The sequence below is a fragment of the Sus scrofa genome, chromosome 5 (genome assembly GCF_000003025.6).
Source record: "Sus scrofa isolate TJ Tabasco breed Duroc chromosome 5, Sscrofa11.1, whole genome shotgun sequence".
NCBI classification, from domain to species: domain Eukaryota; kingdom Metazoa; phylum Chordata; class Mammalia; order Artiodactyla; family Suidae; genus Sus; species Sus scrofa.
In genome coordinates, this window is record NC_010447.5 from 101,621,497 (window position 1) to 101,641,086 (window position 19,590).

A 19,590-nucleotide genomic window follows, 5' to 3' on the forward strand; every position below is an offset into this window, starting at 1 on the left:
GAGTGCATTTAAAGATAAATATAATGGGAAGATAAAATATCTAAATTCTGAATAGTGACTTTATAGAAGATTACAGATTCCAATGACTGTTTCAGTAGAAGGAAAAAGAGCCAGAGATGACCACCAAAAAAAAAAAGTTCTTTGACTCCAGTAAGACTATTTTATCCTGTTGATTATTTTATCATTAGATAAGAAGAGTTAATGGAACTTAACCATGGCATACCACTTGCTTGAGAAAATTAGTCATCATTTCCTATCCCCTTATTGCTAAACTTGAAAGAAATGTACTTTCTGGATTTCCAGAAAGTAAATTTTAAACAATAGATATATATACTGTTGCAGTAAAATACTTTCGATGTTCATTTGTTTTTCTCTTATGTTATTGCCTCAAAAAAAAAAATTGGAAAAATAGCTGCTTTGAGATGTCATATGATGAATTTGCATTTATTTATTTTTTTTTAATTTTTTTTTTTTAATTTTTTGTCTTTTTGTCTTTTTTGTTGTTGTTGTTGTTGTTGCTATTTCTTGGGCCGCTCCCGCGGCATATGGAGGTTCCCAGGCTAGGGGTCGAATCGGAGCTGTAGCCACCAGCCTACTCCAGAGCCACAGCAACGCGGGATCCAAGCCGCGTCTGCAACCTACACCACAGCTGACGGCAACGCCGGATCGTTAACCCACTGAGCAAGGGCAGGGACCGAACCCGCAACCTCATGGTTCCTAGTCAGATTCATTAACCACTGCGCCACGACGGGAACTCCTGCATTTATTTCTTAATGTAAATATGTCGTTACTTTCTCCTGTTAAGTGGGTATAAGTAATGGATATGTGTCTTAGCCCCTTTTTTTCCTTCTAATGAAACAAACTATATATGATGACATTTGTAGGAATTCACAGAATATGACTATATTGCCAAATGTAATTACATAGTATTGAACATGTAGAAATACACAAAGACTGTTCTAGAATTTCTTTCAAAGAGCAACCACATTGAAGTTAAAGTGTGTATAATAAACAGGGGTTGGTGTGAAAATCGTACTGATGTTATATTTTACTTGATTAATCAAAGAGTTGCTTTACTGAAGCATAAAAATTTAGTGACGCCTATGTTCTCTCTTATAGACAGATTCCATTTCCAGGTATGTTTTACTTTTTTACTGATCTGTTTCTCATTTTCATTCTTTCTGGAAGTATGTTGCTAAATATGTATGAATTTCTAAGTTGATTGAGTTACTTTAGTAATCAAATCTATATTTAGATGACCTAATAAATGGTAATAGCTTTCTTTGTCAGTGGCTGTACTTCTAGTTCAGTAGTAATAGTAAGTCGCTAAGAAAGAAGGTTTTCCTCAAATCTTTGCACAGTGATAACTTTTCCTTGAGTTTCCCTAGGCTGCTTAAGTTACTTCAGCGTTAACCATCCCCTTATTCACATCAGCGTGTGATGAAACCCATCATAAGTGTATTCCATTAGGTGTTCAGTATCTTCTCTCTTACGCCTGCTCTAGATAAAGAAAACCAGTGAAGACACTTCTAAAAGTGTCATCTTCTCAGTGTCTCAAATTGTTCATCTTTTCAGAGAACTTCCGCAGTATCTTTGAATACAGTTTTCATTCTGCTTCTCTTGACCATAATTATTAACCAAAGCTGTACGACCAAGAACAAATTTGTATATGCCGATGTCTCTGTTGAATTGAAATGTAGAGCAATAGCGTTTATCGTAGAGGTTACCCAAATTCAGAGTCAGACAAGAGGAGCTCATCCTTAGATACGTCCTTGTGCTTTTGGACAGAGCTGTCGCTCAGCATCCCCCAGGGATTGGTTCTGGGACACTGCAGCCTCCCTCCATCCTCCGCCCCACCACCCCTCCAGTACCCAAATCCACAGGCGCTCCAGTTGCTTGTATAAGATGGCATAGTACTGATCACTTTGTATTATCTAATGTTCCTAATTTTAAAATATAATTATATGCGACTTTACAAAAAAGGAAAAGCACTGCCACTTAAACTCTGAGATGCCATAGTAAGCCTTGTTCTGATTTCAGAGATGTTAAAATGTGACAAAAATGCACGGTTCAAAATTGTTGAAATAATTTCTCATGATATGAAACCAGTTTTGACTTTCAGATAAGGAGTTTTTTGGGTTTTTTTGTTTGTTTGTTTTTTTGTCTTTTTAGCTATTTCTTGGGCCGCTCCCGGCATATGGAGGTTCCCAGGCTAGGGTCGAATTGGAGCTGTAGCCACCGGCCTACACCAGAGCCACAGCAACGCGGGATCCGAGCCCGTCTGCAACCTACACCACAGCTCACGGCAACGCCGGATCGTTAACCCACTGAGCAAGGGCAGGGACCGAACCCGCAACCTCATGGTTCCTAGTCGGATTCGTTAACCACTGCGCCACGACGGGAACCCCAAATAAGGAGATTTTGAATCCTTCTCTCCAATAATGAAAAGTAGTATTAAAAATAACTTCCCATTTACTTATTATAGATCCTGAAAGTTGATTAGATAACAGATGAGGAGAATGTTGCCTACTATTTTGAAATGTCAAATTAATATATACTAAGATGCATGTTAATGTAAGTTGTGAAAGCTCATAATAAAGATTTTGACTCAAGCTCATCTCTTGAAGATACGAGACCAGTTCTACGTCAGCTAGTGATCGGTATGATTCCTTGCTGGGTCGCTCTGGATCATACAGTTACTTAGAAGAAAGAAAACCTTACAGTAGCAGGCTAGAAAAGGATGATTCAACCGACTTTAAAAAGGTACTTGGGTTAAGTTATATTTAATTAAAAATAATCTTTTCGTGGAGATATTTACATTGGATATTATTCCTGGAAACTCATAATTAAATTAGTTTCTTGAGATAACTTATTTCCGTTTTCAGTTTGGGGCAATTAATGCTAAGTGGATCATCAGTAGCAGTTTGCTTGTTTTAGGAAAGGGGGAAATACTAGGACTTTGTGCACCTGGAAGCGTCTCAGGCCGGTGCTGTGATGGAGCAGAAGGGAAACGTTGAGTAGACTGGGGCGGGGGGGGGTGCATGATCTTTTCTTTATTTGTTAATAGGAAGCAGCCAGACCAAGAATATGGCCTTTCCTAGGAGAATGTAGTTTTTCCCAAGTAACTGAAACTTAGGATAGTTCAAAGGCTGTTAAAGATTAAAGATGGAACTAATTAAAAAATTTAAAAATAAGTCCTGGAAGCTTAACAGTCTAGAATTCTGACAATCATGATTCTTTGTATTATAAGCTTTGAATAAACCTAATGAAGTTAGTTGGAGAAAAAAGGCTTGTGGTGTTTGTACATGTCCCCATGTATTTGGCAGCCATTTGAATTAGCCAGTTTCTGTTGTTGTTTTTGTTTTTGTCTTTTTGCCTTTTCTAGGGCCACTCCCACAGCATATGGAGGTTCCCAGGCTGGGGGTCGAATCGGAGCTGTAGCCGCCAGCCTACACCACAGCCACAGAAACGCGGAATCCGAGCCGCATCTGCGACCTACACCACAGCTCACAGCAACACCAGATCCTTAACCCACTGAGCAAGGCCAGGGATCGAACCCGCAACCTCATGGTTCCTAGTCGGATTCATGAACCACTGCGCCATGACGGGAACTCCATGAATTAGCCACTTTCTTGCAGCCCACATCAGCAAGAGAAGGAAGGTAGCAGGTCACTTTGTTAGAAATAAGGTTCCGTCTCTGTTGAGTAAAAACCGGAAGCCTGCACTGTGCTTAGTAGCGACGTCTGCGCGTGGCCAGTGCAGATGTAGAGAGCAACCCAGCTCCTTTGGGCCTCTTCCCAGGAGCAGACAGACTGACGTTGTCACGCCATCATACTCACTAATCAGTGTGTAATTTTAAAATTGAAACCATTACCCTGAAGCAAAGAGACAGGTTTGTAAGAGAAGAAAGTACCAAGGCCTGAAGATAGATTTCCTCAGGAGGTAAAGCTTCAGTCAAGGACAGAAAGATGATGGGCAGATAAAGAGCAAAACTGGGAGAAACAGCGTTCCGTTGGCGGGAACTGCGAGCACACAGACCAGGCTGGTGGTGGAAGGCTGCATGATGCATTGAAATAATTAAGTTTTCGGTGTGGCTGATAGAGTGGAGGCAGTGGGTGGTGGGTGTCACGTTGCAGCCGACAGATGTGCCTTCCAGGCTGTTCGAAGGGTATCCTTCAACTGAGAACAGCGGGAAGCCATGCAGTGGTTTTTAATGTATGGGAGTTAATGGAAGGGTTGGCATATGACAATTCAGAGATTGTCTTTTTGGAAAAGTTTAGCTCTTGCTGTTATGTAGAGTACAGATTAGCAGGAGGACAGGAGAACAATTCTAGTAGTAGAAATGTCTCAGTGGGAGGTGATCATAGCCATCTGTGGCTGTGGGCGTAGAGACAAGGGGAAAAGAAGTAGTTTTCTTTCCTTTGCTTTTCAGGCCACATATGGAGGGTCCCAGGCTAGGGGTTGAATCAGAGCTATGGCTGCCGGCCTACACCGCAGCTCACGGCACCGCCAGATCCTTAACCCACTGAGCAAGGCCAGGGATCGAGCCCGCAACCTCATGGTTCCTAGTCTGATTCGTTTCTGCTGCGCCATCGTGGGAACTCCACGAAGTAGTTTCAAGTGTTAGGAAAATGTTCAAGAGATATAAATATAATGATAAATGCAACTGGTACTCCATTCTCAGTGTAAGAAATTAAAGAGGGAACGATAGGCAGAAAAGCTCACAGACCCCAATAAAGAGCAAGATGTCTCCATTACTCCAGCTCTCATCACTGTACAGATAGGTAGTCTCTCTTTACCAGAACTGAATTTCTCTTTTTTTCCTTTTTTGATTTCCCTTGAGCCATATGGAGTTCCCGGAACAGGGATCAGATCCGAGCTGTCATTGTGACCTAAGCCACAGCTGTGGCACTGCCAGATCCTTAACCCACTGTGCTGGGTAGAGGATTGAACCTGCATCCCGGTGCTCCCAAGGCACCATCAACCCCATTGCTCCACAGTGGGAACTCCTGAATTTTTCCTAATGGCAATTGAAAAGTCAGGAGTTTCAGTGAAGTCATACATTTTACATATTGAAACTAGTTTTTAAAGTTTGTGTGGGACAAAAACTGCATAACCAAAAATGGCTGCCTTGAAACCCCAAAGCATTGAAACATTTTAGTAGTCTTTAATAATTCATACGCTAAATTAATCTTTGTTTTAATATTGCAACTAATCATTGAGAAATCTTACAATTGTTTACCAAAAAAAGGCAGAAAAGTAACTTTCTTTTCCCCTAATTTGTATAGCTTTATGAACAAATTCTAGCCGAAAATGAAAAGCTGAAAGCCCAGCTCCATGATACGAATATGGAACTGACAGATCTTAAACTACATTGGAGAAGGCCACCCAGGTTTGTACCTTTTTCTGTTACTCTGAAAGTGATGGTTATGATTTACTCTAGCTAAAAATTGCACTGAAAGGTTCTCTAGTGTTCTAGACGTAAGTGTGCTTATTAGCTTATTTGTTAATAAGAAAGAATAATAGCTTATTTTTTAATAAGAAAGAAGCAAGGAGTTTCCTGGTGGCTCAGCAGATTAAGGATCCAGTATTGTCACTGCAGGGGCTTGGGTTGCTCTTGTGGCGTGGGTTCATTTCCTGGCCCAAGAAATTCCTCGTGCCTCAGGAATGGCCAAAAAAAAAAAAAGAGAGAAGGAATCGAGATAGAACAATTTACTGATAATTTAATTTACTTTTCTAAAGTAAATTAACAATATAGAAGTATAGCCTTATGGTGGAAAGTCGAAGTATTTTTAAGCCTTTTAATACCTATGTTTTGGTCCATTAAGGATTTTAGATGCTTATTTCCAGTATACCAAGTATACCAATACAAGCATCTTTACAGAATCTTCTTAAAGCCATAAAATTTCTTTACAGTAGTGTTTATTAATTCTGAATGTTTCCTGTTTGCTAAAAAAAAAAAAAAAAACCAACTGGAGTTTGCACCAGTAATGCTGGAAAAAGACCGTTTCAGTCATAACTCCTTTCACCTTCCTTCTGTGCAACAGCTTGGCAGAGATAAAATTGGGATAGCCAAGCGAAACTCACAGCCTTGGGATGTGTGTGATTTGAGAATTGTTTCCCAAGTTCTTTTTTCATAAAAGCACCAGTTCTCCCAGTGCTTTTCTGATTCCTTCCTCCTTTTCCTCCTGCTCCCCTTCAAAACAAAAAAGAGAAGAGCTTTGTGATAACAAGACACTTGGAAATACTATGTATTCCATATCTTGGAGATTTGGGGTTTTATTATATGTTAAATACTCTAACGAGTCCTGAAAGTTTTAAGGAAACAAACTTATTTTATCATAAGACTTTCCTGTATAACTACATTTCACAGTAAACTTTTAGGATCCAGTTTGAAAGCACTGATCTGTAGTGGCATCTCCAGTTCTATAAATGGGACTGCATACTTTCTTTGACCATTCTTTTACACATCTTTTTCGTAGCTTTTTTTAAAATGCTCTGTGTTGAACTTACCCTTGTTACCGGGTCCCTTTTTGTTGTTGTTGTTAGCCACCATTAAACTGTGAAGCAATTATCTGTGCACAGTGGAGGCTTTGTCAAAATTCCAGCTGTCAAGCTAACCTGATGTAGTTGTGAAGACTTCACATCCCATCAATTGATGGGGTTTACTATAAAGACAGACAGAGAAGTCCTGCATAACAAGAACACGTTTCCACAGTGCGGTGTTCATGGAAAGTTGGAATGTCACATACGTCTAAACTTGCAGGCTTACACTTAGGCTTCGTGGCAACTGGGGTGTCATCATTCTTCAGGTTGCACTAGTAGCTTAGTGAGCCGCCTCCCCGCATGACAGTATCAGACGTAGTTCTCTGGAAATAGTTTCAGCCCTAGAGATTTGGTCATAATGTTTTTTAAATAAAAATGACCACTGCTCCCTACTGTAGTATTCTGTCAGTTTGGCAATTCAGCCAATCTGTTTATACTATGTATTGCATTCTCCTGTTTCTCCGCTCTTCTGCCTACCTTGTCGTCGTCCTGTTCTTCGTATGTGTTTCTTATCCAAACTCTGCTAGAGAGGAGGACTGATAGAATTAGCCAGTTATCATCAGTGCAAAACAGTCCTGTTAGAGCCTTTGGCCCTATTAGTTTCATAGGACATTGGACAACTAGCAGGCTGCCTTTGGGCCAGGTACCAATTTCTGATCCCATCAGCTGTGGCCAGAGAGATAAGTCACTGTTTTAAAGAGTATGACAGCTTCTGCCTTGGCAGGCATTCTAAGAATCATGCCGAGTATACTGAATTAATAACGGGAACGGTAATTCAGAGTGTGAGATAGTGAGTAAGTATTCAAGGTTAATATCTTCATTGGAAACTGTAAATGTCATTGCAGAAATTTAGACTGTGATAGCTGTGGAGCCCTTTCTGTTTCTAAGCATTCCTCCAACTCTGTATTATCTCTGCGTCTTTACTCGCGCCTGTGTCTCACTCCACCTGAAGCGAGAGTGTCTGAATGCTAAGAGGAGACTCACTGCGGCCTCCGCTCTGCCCCAGCCTCATTGCACTGACGTCTTTTTTATATTTCCCACTTCCTTGCAGAGACAGGAAAGATTTGCTGATAGGTCGCTATTGGAAATGGAAAAAAGGGTGAGTGTTCATCTTATTGAATAGGTAATCATTTCCTTCCGTTCTTGTTTTGTGTAAGCAGTGGTAGGTTTTCTTCTGTTTCTTTATGGATGGTAGTTTTCATTAATATTCATTGATCTGGTTATGCATATTTTCTAAGTTTATCTTCCTTATCGAGTTCTATGGGGTAAAAAAAACCTGGTTAAATAAATTTTTTTTTTTTTTTTTTTTTTTTGCTATTTCTTGGGCCGTTCCCGCGGCACATGGAGGTTCCCAGGCTAGGGATTCGACCCCTAGTCGAATCGGAGCTGAAGCCGCTGGCCTACACCAGGGCCACAGCAACACGGGATCCGAGCCGCGTCTGCAACCTACACCACAGCTCCCGGCAGCGCCAGATCGTTAACCCACTGAGCAAGGGCAGGGACCGAACCCGCAACCTCATGGTTCCTAGTCAGATTTGTTAACCACTGCGCCACGACGGGAACTCCTGGTTAAATAATTTAATTTACCATGTTATTCTTTTAATGGATTAAAAAAATGTATATATCTTGCCTTGATCCTGAAATGCATACATTGTAATAGTGAATCTGATATTTTTGAAATGCGATCTCTCTCTCTCTCTCTCTCTCTCTTTTTTTCTTTTTTTTTTTTTTTTGGTGGTCTTTTTAGGTCCACACTTGCAGCATAGGAAAGTTCCCAGGCCAGAGGTCAAATCAGAGCTATAGCTGCCGGCTTACGCTACAGCCAGGCAATGCCAACCCCATGCTGAGCCTGCAACCTACACCACAGCTCACAGCAACACCAGATCCTTAACCCACTGAGCAAGGCCAGGGACCTCACCAGCATCCTCACAGTTACTAGTTGGGTTCATTAGCACTGAGCCACGACAGAAACTCCTCTCTTTGATTTTCTCTGGTGGTATGCTTAAAATATTTTAATCATACACACATTTAGTTTAATTCTTTATAAAATTAAAATACTTGAATTATTGAAAGTTTTTAAAGGTCTGGGTACCAAATTTTGAAATCCTTTTTTCTTTTTTTTGTGGTCACACCCACAGCATATGGAAGTTCTAGGCTAGGGGTTAGGGATTGAATCCAAGCCACAGCTTCAGTCTACACCACCACTGTAGCAACACCGGAGCTTGTAAGCCATGGTGCCTGGCTAAGGATCCAACCCTTGACTCCACAGCCACCTGAGCTGCTGCAGTCAGATTTTTAACTCACTCTTCCACAACAGGAGCTCCTGGAGTTATTTCTAAAGTGGACTTAACAATATTTAATTTTGAATTTAAATATTTAACTTAAGTAGGTTCTTTTAAACCAAAAAAAAAAAATTGATTACAAGAAAATCTTTTAAGGGGTTCTCTTGTCAGGTTAAATATCTGGTGTTGTCACTGCAGTGGCTTGGGTTACTGCCATTGTGCGGGTTCAGTCCCTGGCCTGGAAACTTTCATATGCCATGAGAGAACATGGCCAAAAAAGAAAGAAAGAAAGAAAATCCTTTATTTTTTATGTCTTTCTACAGTTTTTTACCTGACTATTATATATTCACTGTATTTCTCTCCACTTATTATTGCTCAGGAATCTAGCAATGGGCATAGGCATAACTCTGCAAGTTTAGTCTGAGCAGTTGAAGATGTATGAATGATCAAAAGTTAGGAGTTCCCTGGTGGCTCAGTAGGTTAAGAATCCATTGTTGCCACTGCTGTGACTCTGGTTATTGCTGTGGCACAAGTTTGATCCCTGGCCCAGGAGTTAAAGGGAAAATGCTTAAGGTATCTGTAGTAAAAGTGAGCAGTGGCTAGATTTGCAAGGTTTCAGCAAGAAAAGAAATTACATACTGGGGAGCTATGATCTCTAGATCAAAAAGTAAGTCAAGAGCAGCTGGTATAAGAATATTTTCTTCCATTCCACTTTAAAAATAACCAGTTTACCTTTTTGACCAAAAAAAAAAAACCCATGAAGTGATAAAAATACAGAATATATAAAGAAATACAGTTAATGTCTATATCATTTACTAAATTGTAATAACTGCTAGTTTTACATGATTTCATCAGATTTTAAAAGTCGTTGTCCTTGGCCATTTAAGATACTATTGATTTGTCTTGTCATTGCTAAAAACTTAGAATCATTTATTTTATTAAATTTAATGTTGATTATTATATTACAGTATAACTTACTGAATTTTATATCCACGATATGCAGAAATAGTAAAGAAATGTTTTTAAAGAAATGTTTTCAGGGAGTTTCCATTGTGGCTCAGTGGGCTAAGAATTCAGTATTGCCACAAGCTGTGGCATAGGTCACAGATGCGGCTCAGATCTGGCATTGCTCTGGCTGTGGTGTAGTCCAGCAGCTGCAGCTCTGATGCAGCCCCGATCCTGGGAACTTCCATATGCCAGTGCCGCAGGTGCGGCCCTTAAAAGAGAAAAAAGAAATGTTTTAGTTCTCTGTTATTTGTCCTGATAGTCGAGGTGAAAGACATAGATAGTCATACAGGTAATCAAAATATGATTTGTTTTTGAGACAGTCCCATTTTTAAGAGCATTTTTCTTGTGGAAGTAATACACGTACTACAAAAATTTTAGCGAAAGATGAAAATAAAATCTCCTTAATCCTGTCATGCAGAAATCAGTAATATTTTTATGTCTTTCCTTTTTTTAAATCTATGCTTATGCGCACCCAATACACAGGTTCATATTCTGACATTCTCACCTGACCCTTTCTTCCGCCTGTGAAGTGCAGATAAAGTACAAAGTAGCTCGTCGGCTCTCCGTTTGCCGGCCATGGAGGATCATAGTTTAATAACAACTGCTAACTCCGAGTCAGCACTCTCCACATACCAGACAGGCACAGAGCGAAGCACTTTGTGTGCATTTTGTTCTCTTAACCATGTTTTTAAATGTGAATAAGGTTATTTATCAAATATAAGAAATTTCCCAAGGAGTTCCTGTCGTGGCGCAGTGGTTAATGAATCTGACTAGGAACCGTGAGGTTGCAGGTTCAATCCCTGGCCTTGCTCAGTGGGTTAACGATCTGGTGTTGTCGTGAGCTGTGGTGTAGGTGGCAGACACGACTCAGATCCCGAGTTGCTGTGGCTCTGGCGTAGGCCGGTGGCTACAGCTCCGATTCAACCCCTAGCCTGGGAACCTCCATATGCCACGGGAAGCGGCGCTAGAAAAGGCAAAAAGACAAAAAAAAAAAAAAAAAGAAAAGAAATTGCCTGAAACTTTACAGCTGTCATCTTGGCAAGAAAGCAATTTGCTATAGTGTTTTTGTCTTGCTTTACCACTAAGGAGTTAAAATCTTGACGGCATTTAGTAAAACTAAGGATGGTGGGGATGTTACCTGTCATTTAAGGGAAATACGCTATTGCTGATATTTCAGAAAGTTAGGATCAAATATGATGTTATATGTCCTAGTATTTTGAGAAGTGCAGTGGTTTTTATGAATTCGTTGTGGCTGTATTGTGTTACGAGGAGAGGTCTGTTTATCAAAAATAAGAGATGCAGAGTTCCTTCCCATGATAGCTCAGTGGTTAACAAGCCCAACTAGCATCCATGAGGACTGGGGTTCAATCCCTGGCCTCACTCATTGGGTTAAGGATCCGGCATTGCTGTGACTGTGGTGTAGGCCAGCAGCTACAGCTCTGATTAGACCCCTAGCCTGGGAACCTCCATATGCTGCCAGTGTGGCCCTGAAAAGACTTAAAAAATAAATAAATAAGAAATGCAATGATTTTTATGAATTGTCGTGGCTGTATTGTTAACAAGGAGAGGTCTGTTTATCAAAAATAACATTTTTATCTCTATAATATTTAAACATGCTAATAATAGAGTATCATGGTACTTATGAGGCTATCAGTAGGATTCCATCTTTTTTTTAAAATTACATACTCTAAAAATGTTAACATTACAGTAAATGTACTACTTTACTAAATATCAACATTAATATTAATCTGGGAAAGAATGTCTTGGAAATAGTTTCAGTGTGATTAAACTAAATTTAAATGGTTTGTATCTGAAAGGTGACCGGCAAGAGTCAGTATCTTCTGGGCGGTATGACCTAACCAAAGTTTTACAGCACGTTAATTATTGCTGCTTGCTTTTTGCATAACACCCTAGAATGCTTATTGCTTAAGGGAGAATAAAACCAAACGCCGCAATAATGTATGTTGCCTTTGCCTGTCACTCTTTGAATCAAGGTAGTTTAAAATAAATGCTGCAGTTGCTTCTTCCTTAGATTCACGGCATTAATGCTGCACAGAGTATCAAACTAAATACAAAGCTCTAAAGTCACTTGGTAGATAATAGCTAGTAAACATTGTGGGTGAAAGAGATGAGTATCTCTTAGATCTGTTTGAAATTTTAAAGTACATGTATTTTAGGCACGTTCGCTTCTTGCTTTTTGCTACTTATCACTGTAGAATAATTGCATCTTTGTGTGAGTTTTTTGTTTTTTGTTTTCTTTATTCTATACAGTCTTGAGTATTGGTTTACTCTATCCCTAAGTTTTGAACTAAAAACAGTTTGAACGTGTTATGTAGCATCTTACCAGAAAGTCAGAGCTTTAAAGAAAGAGCTTAGAGGAAGTAATAAAATAATAATCTTCATATTTATTTCTTTTAAATTTTGGAAAGCTCTTTACCCATCACGGCATCACGTCTTTTTCTACACTGCTCCTGATTTGATTTTGGTTATTCTAAAGTGTCACTATTTCACAATGTAGAAGGAATTCTAATGATATAATAAGTACATCACTAATGCTCATACCTTAAATCCGTCTAGGAACGAAGAGCTCTAGAAAGAAGAATATCTGAAATGGAAGAAGAGCTCAAAGTAAGCAAACCGTGCTCCGTATGAACTCAGGTTTTACTGTGCTTTTATAGATACCGTGTGTACATTAATTGTTCTTAAAGCTGTAATATGCAGTTTGTGAATTATCTAGATGCTGTGCTTCATTTTCTTTAAGTCCAGGTTTTAGGTAAGCTAGAAGGGTGTTTAAAACTCAAATCTTTTTCTTTTGTTTGTTTGTTTGCTTGTTTTGTTTTGTTTTTGTCTTTTTAGGGCCACACGCACGGCACATGGAGGTTTGCAGGCTATGGGTTGAATCGCAGCTGTAGCTGCCAGCTATGCCACAGCCACAGCAACACGGATCCAAGCCGCACCTGCTACGTACACTACAGCTCATGGCAAAGCCGGATCCTTAACCCACTGAGTGAAGCCAGGGATGGAACCCGCATCCTCATGGATATTAGTCAGATTCGTTTCCACTGAGCCACAATGAGAACTCCTTGTTAATTCATTTTTATGGCGCTTTTAATGTTCAGGTATAGAAAAACACCTCAAGATTTTGGGATTCATCATTTATTCTTTACATTTTGAATATTCTGTCTCTTGGAGAATAAATGGTGAAGGGAAGGTCATGATAAAAATGTTCTCCTTCGCAGAGTTCCCTTTGTGACACAGTGGGAATGAATCCGACCAGTATCCATGAGGATTCGGGTTCGATTCCTGGCCTCGATCAGTGGTTCGGGGCTCTGGCATTGCCATGCGCTGCAGTGTAAGTCACAGATGCCGCTCGGATCCCTCGTTGCTGTGACCTTGGTGTCGGCTGGCAGCTGTAGTTCCTAGCCTGGGAACTTCCATATGCCTCCGGTGCGGCCCTAAAACGAAAGAAAGAAAATGTTTTCCTTTTAAAATAAAGGACATTTAAAAAAAGAAAGAAAGAAAATGAAGGACATTAGTAATTGACAGTCAGAAATATATCAAACTGTGCCTCACCTGTGAAAATGTTTGTTTTGAATATTGGAAGGAACATTCTTTGCAAGAAAAAATAAAGAATAACATAGTTAATTGATTACTTCTTATTGTCTTATATAAAATGTCTATCACATTGTGAATGAATGAATGCATAGGAAATTAGGCCCACAGATGTAGAATTTTAAGATTTAAGTCTTTTACTATTGATTTTTTTGGTTTCCTATTTGACCATTATTATTGAATGGCTTTGGGGGAAATTTTTTAGATTTTATTTGTTTGTGTATTTTGTTTGATAAAGAATTTTAGAACCACACTGTTTACTTTTGTGGATTTCATGGAATTTTTTAGATTTAATTTTTTCTTGTCTGTGATTCTTTATATTTTTATTATACTCTTTCCACTTTCTTATGTTTTTATTTTCTATTTCTTTATGTTCTGATTCCTGCAGAATCTGCACCAAATAAAGCAAATTCAAACTCTGAGAGAGTTAAATGAGCGACTGCTGACTGAGAATAGGGCCTTGACAAGAGTGGTAGCCAAGCGCTCAGGGTTCTGTAGGCAACTGCAGTCTGTGAATCTTTAATTTATAGTTTCATCATTTCTTCTTGGTAGAGCCAGGCAGGTGTTTTTGTATTAGTAAGCGTGTCTTGAGCTCACTTTTGCAAATTAATGCCATTGTGTCTGGAGTTTATCATATAACTGTTTACTTATGCATGGCTTCTCAGACTGTTAGAAAGTGTCACTAATTGTACATTGCGACTGATAAACTGCAGTAAACTGAGGGAATGATTTAGGCATTTAAATAAAAGATTTGGCACTTTTGCAGAGCTTCTGCACATTTTTAGCTCTACAGATATTTTCACACTTGAAAATACAATTATTATTTAAAATGCTTTACTAGAAATAAAATGGAAAAAGTTCAAAAGAGTTAGCCTGTATTTTATAGGTTGAAGCTGAAAATTAAACCATGACCTATCTGTTTTGCAAAAGAATGTCATTTTTAGTCAAAACCAATTAGCTTATCTTTATTTAGTTCTCTGTTATAACAGAGGTATCCTAATACATAAACTTGAGATCACTGTTTTGGTTTTTGGTTTGTTTGTTTGCTTTTTAGGGCCGCACCCATAACATATGGAGGTTCCCAGGCTAGGGGTCTAATCGGAGCCATAGCTGCCAGTCTACACCACAGCCACAGCAATGCCAGATCCGAGCGGAATCTGTGACCTTCACCACAGCTCACGGCAATGCTGGATCCTTGACCCACTGAGCGAGACCAGGGATGGAACCTCAACTCATGGTTCCTAGTCGGATTCATTTTGCTCAGCCACGATGGGAACTCCGTGAGATCACTGTGTTTTATATCCATACACTCTAAGCACAGAAGTGATTGGTTCTGCATAAAATTAAATTCTTCGTAAAGATTTTGCTTAAGGTAGCTTTTGAAGTAGTTCTGCTTTTACCTAATTTTGATACTGTGGTACATATAGAAAGCTAAGGAAAGGAGAACAAGTATCTTGGAAAGTGTGTTTTACTTCTAAAACATAACCTATTCCACTTACTGGCAAATGTGGCAGAGCACACGTAATTTAAATCACTTAGGAGAATATCCAGTTAACGTGAAATATTTCCACCCCTTCCCACCCCTCCTTCCTCTTGTCTGTAAAACAGAAAATTGATTTGTTTCGAGGATGTGAGGGCGTGTTTTTTCTGTTTGCTCCAGATAGTAGGGGATTTTTTCCTATGCTTGAATATTTTCATAGATTCAGACTTAACTTTGGCTTATAAATTATACACTATTCTAATGATAGTAATAATTGCTTTGTTACCATTTAATTGAGCACCTGTCTTGGATCAGACATTGGACTAGACACTTCAGCTTAGTACAAGGTAAACCCTTTAAGGGATTTCAGTAATTTAGAACAAGTCTTAACTCCTTCAAAACGTCCTTAAATAGGCTGGTTTTCTATAGTTTAAGGTCTGACATAAATAAAGCAAAAGACTTGGGTTTACGTGCTGACAGGAACCCTCAAAGGAACTCCCTTTATGAGCCTATCCTAACAAAAACAAGCTTTCTTTTCTTGGCTGCTCTAATATGCTCATATGCCTGTGAGTCTTAATGTCAAGTGGTCTGGTTCATTTCAGTTGATAACTTGAGGAGAATAAACCTTTCATTTCATCATTTATTAAACTAATTAGCCTCATAGATTGGGGGAGGGGGTGCCTTTCTTCCTGATACATGTTTTGGTCACTAGAAATATATATAACTGACAAAGCTTGTTCATGTGTCTTGTGGTAAAAATATAACATTTATCAAGAGTTAAATTTTTGTCTTTTTATTGAATTAAAACTTTCTCTTATGTTTTTTCACTCATAGATGTTACCAGACCTAAAAGCAGACAACCAGAGGCTAAAGGATGAAAATGGGGCCTTGATCAGAGTTATAAGCAAACTTTCCAAATAAAAAAAAAGCAGCGAATGATGGAATTGCACATATTATTCCCCAATGGACCATAATTGACAGTCACTGGAAGCCTGGGAAGAATCCTTGGAGACTGTCATTTTCGGATATCCTGCCAAATGCCCTCTTATCTAGGAGTTTTGTTTAATTTTCTGGTTTTTTTTTTTTTTTTTTTTTTTTTTTTTTCTTCCTTGTATCAAGACCATTGTTTCATGTTAATGCAGCTGCTGAGAAGATTTTTTTTTTTTATGACTGAGAAAACTTGTTTACAGCTCCAGCATATAAGGAAAGTGTTCAAGGCCAGATATGCCTCAGATATTTAACCAGTAAGCCTTAGTTGTACATAAATACTTTTGTGTCAACAGAAACTTTCAGCTCTCACAGAAGACAGTTATTCAGCATTTTTTGATGTGCCACAGTTTCCAGTTTTTCCATATTTAATTTTTTTTGCTTTACATCTAAGTTTGGGTTTGTATTTTTTCCTTCTAACTCTTCATGTGGCCGACTCCTCTGTGTTCTCACAGTTTCCTTACTTACGGGAAGACTCCTGCTCTTCCGAGATCGTTGTCGTGTGTTAGGCTCATGCTGTGTTTCCCCCCACCTGGAACTGAGTTGCTTGGTGGAACATTTGCTTTCACTGTTTGTGCAATATGCATTTATCCCTTATATGAATGCTTTAAAGTCAGTTGAGATTAGATTCCTTTAAGTCCTATTTTCTGCCTTCATTGGTCACTTTTTTGTTTTTGTTTGTTTTTTATTACTGTAGCATAAGATGTAGGTTCTATAATCTTCACGTCCATTTTAGCAGGTACTGAGTGATGCTGTATATATAATTAAGTGTATCGTTTTGATTTTTAGACCACCACATGGCATGCTTGACTCTTTTCTTATTTCGAATGTCTGTTAATGCAAAATAGGTTACTCCATGATAGTGTTAAAAGACAAAGTTTGCTAACAATGTGATATAAAGACTTTTAAAGTAACACATTATGTGGAGCCCTATCTTTACAAAAGTTTTCTACTGTAAAATGCTTTTACGTTTATTCGCAGTTTTCGTTTGATATTATCCAACCATAATTAAAGTTGCATAAGATAACTGCTTCACATTTCACATACCTGTATTTATCTGAGTGCTGTCTAAAATACTGTTGTGCTAGCCAAAGTAATGCTATGAAATCATTTGCAGACTTAACCCAAGAGTTAATGTTAAATGCACTGTTATCGCCATGTGAAGAGGCGTTGACTTTGATGCCACCATCGTGTTCAGACCATTTTATACATTTCAGTGGCCTTTTTTTTAAATAAAAAAAAAAAAAGCAAAACCAAGTACATAGTGAAGATGGCTTTTATTTGGACAAATAGCTTTTATATTTTCATTAAACCATGCAAAAAATACTATATCTTTCTGGCACATAACTGTCTCCTTAACCACTGAACAGTTCAGCCGTTTGAATAAATTGTACATTGTAAAGCTTATAGTAGCTAATTGTATTATTGATTGTATTGTATACTATATTAAATGTGAATTTGTACCCCTTCATTTTAAAAGGTCATTGTGTTCTACTGCCTATTTTAGATTACTTTTGGGTTGGGAAAGGGTGTTTTGGTAAGCAGGATTTTAAGTCCTTTCTTGATTGGTTTTATGAAGATATAAGGTTATGCTCTTACTACCAAGCTCAGGATTCTTGATTTTTAAAGGTACAAGGATAGTTGTGGGATTTTTATTTTTTGGTTATATTTGAACTGTATGAATGGTGGGTCTGAATATAGAGAATTTCCATGGTCTTATGTGGACGTAAAATGAGAAGATAATTGACCAGTTTGAGTGACTGCAACATGCTCTGGTTGCACAGCAGTTAGGCATGCTCAGGCTTATATTTGTGACGTTCGGATGCCTGTGAAGAATGATTAAATACATGTTTCTAATATTGTAGTGTTTTGTATTTAGGTTATTTATTCTTTGTATCTAAAACTGAACAGCTACTGTGCTATATTATTGGTAGTATTGAGCAGACCTTGTTTCTGCATGAAACTAGTTGCAAAACCCACTATTTTGGAAAGAAAAATGTATTTTGACATATACAAATAAAAAGAATAAAACTATTTTAAATGTGTGAACTTTTACTGAAGACATTTAACATTTTGTTCTGAGATATTTAAATTGTGCATGGGTATTTTTTTCACTAATTGCTTTCCTTGGATTCCAGTTGGAATAATTTTCGAAATTGTAATATTGTGATAATTTGCACAACGTTGTACATGCACATCTGTAAATGCAGTCTTCATTGCTGTATTTATGCAGTCTGTATCAATTTGGACAAATGTTTATATATTTTACATAAAGCTGTCTGTATGGAGAATCCGAGAGCTAGTTTTTTTGTAATAATAACTGGGTAAAAAATAAGGATAAAAGTGAGTTTCAAGGTGGTAGCTTTATAGCAAAAGATTTTATTTAACTAAATTTTTTTTGTTTTTAAATTAAACCTATGCTTTTTCTTAGTTGCAGACATTGCTTTGGGAATACACATAAAGATAATATTCCATTGAAATATGAAATATTAGATCATTCTCCAACATAGATCTACCCAAGATTCACACAAGGTTCAACCTCCATCTACTACACATCTGTAACTAGGTAAGGGACACTTTTCGTTTGGAAACGTTGATAGCCGACTTGTAGGAAGCCTGTGTTTAGCTAAGTGAACACAACAGGAATGGAAGTCTCTTGTTTCTGCTTCCAGTGCTTTCCTGGGCATGCCCACAGAGTGACAGCGGACACCTTGTTTGTCCTCCATACAAAAAAGAGTTTCACAGGCAGATACTTCAAACCAAGGGCAAGGCAGCTGTAGAATTATCGAGGCGAGTCTGCTTGTCAGAAGTCAAGTCGACTTTGGCTAAGCCATTAGGCTCCTTCGTTGGTTTGCCTCGAAGCGTCCTACTGCTTCTCTTTCCTGGGGCGTCTGAAACAATCCCGACTCCCCCAGTGTCCGCAGTCACTGCGTGTCCTGAGCAGAAAATACGCAGAGGCCCCTCTCGCTGCCAGCCAGGACCGTGTGTTTCCCGCAGGCAGTCGCAGCCTTATCGCTGCCCTTCGCTTGGTGCTGGGAAGCCGAGCACAGAGCAGCCTCTTTAAACAGCTGCCAGCTCTCCACGAGCCCCGTCTCGCTGGAGCAGAAGCCTTCTTGGCGAGGATGCAGCTGGCCCGCCAGCGGCCCTGCGCCCTGGTGCCCGGCGAGCGCCGTCCGCGCTCAGCCGCGGTAGCGGGGCTGTCGTGCCAAGAGGCCGGGGCCGCGGGTGCGGAGCTGCTCCCGCGCCGTGGGCCTCCAAGTCGCCGAATGCCCTCCTGGGCCTGCGCCTGGGCAGGGCTTTCTGGGCTCAGGTGCCGGCCCAGCTCCGCGACGGGGTGTCCCGCAGCCGTGCCACGCCCTCGAGGTGAAGAGGGAGAAACGTTCAAGCGGAGGGGTCAGAAGTTCGAAATTCTCTAACAGGGTTACAAATAATTCTCTTTGCGGCTTGAAATTTTATTACAGGTTTTCTAAAGTTTATTAGAAATAATAACTTCTTTTGGAGCCAGGCCCGTCCCAGCTTGTCACTGCTTACACCCCAATAAACCTATAATAGGTCCCCCAAATTAACTAGATTGTCATCGTAAAAGACCGAGGAAAGACAAGGAGGAAATGTGTGAGGACGTGAGCCACGTTAGCAGATTTTGTCCCGGGTAACGGGCAGCCGGGGCACCTGCGC

The 19,590-nt window shown here is 39.3% G+C and overlaps 1 protein-coding gene across 1 annotated transcript in view; it reads left to right on the top strand.

The window, feature by feature from the left end:
* PPP1R12A (protein phosphatase 1 regulatory subunit 12A) overlaps positions 1–17,960 on the top strand; it is a 149,175-nt gene extending 131,215 nt beyond the window's left edge. The window contains 7 exon segments of the mRNA XM_021092811.1: positions 1,120–1,136; positions 2,628–2,763; positions 5,289–5,370; positions 5,373–5,392; positions 7,598–7,645; positions 12,414–12,464; positions 15,763–17,960. Of these exon segments, the coding sequence (XP_020948470.1) occupies positions 1,120–1,136; positions 2,628–2,763; positions 5,289–5,370; positions 5,373–5,392; positions 7,598–7,645; positions 12,414–12,464; positions 15,763–15,849 (441 nt within the window). The 3' untranslated portion in view covers positions 15,850–17,960.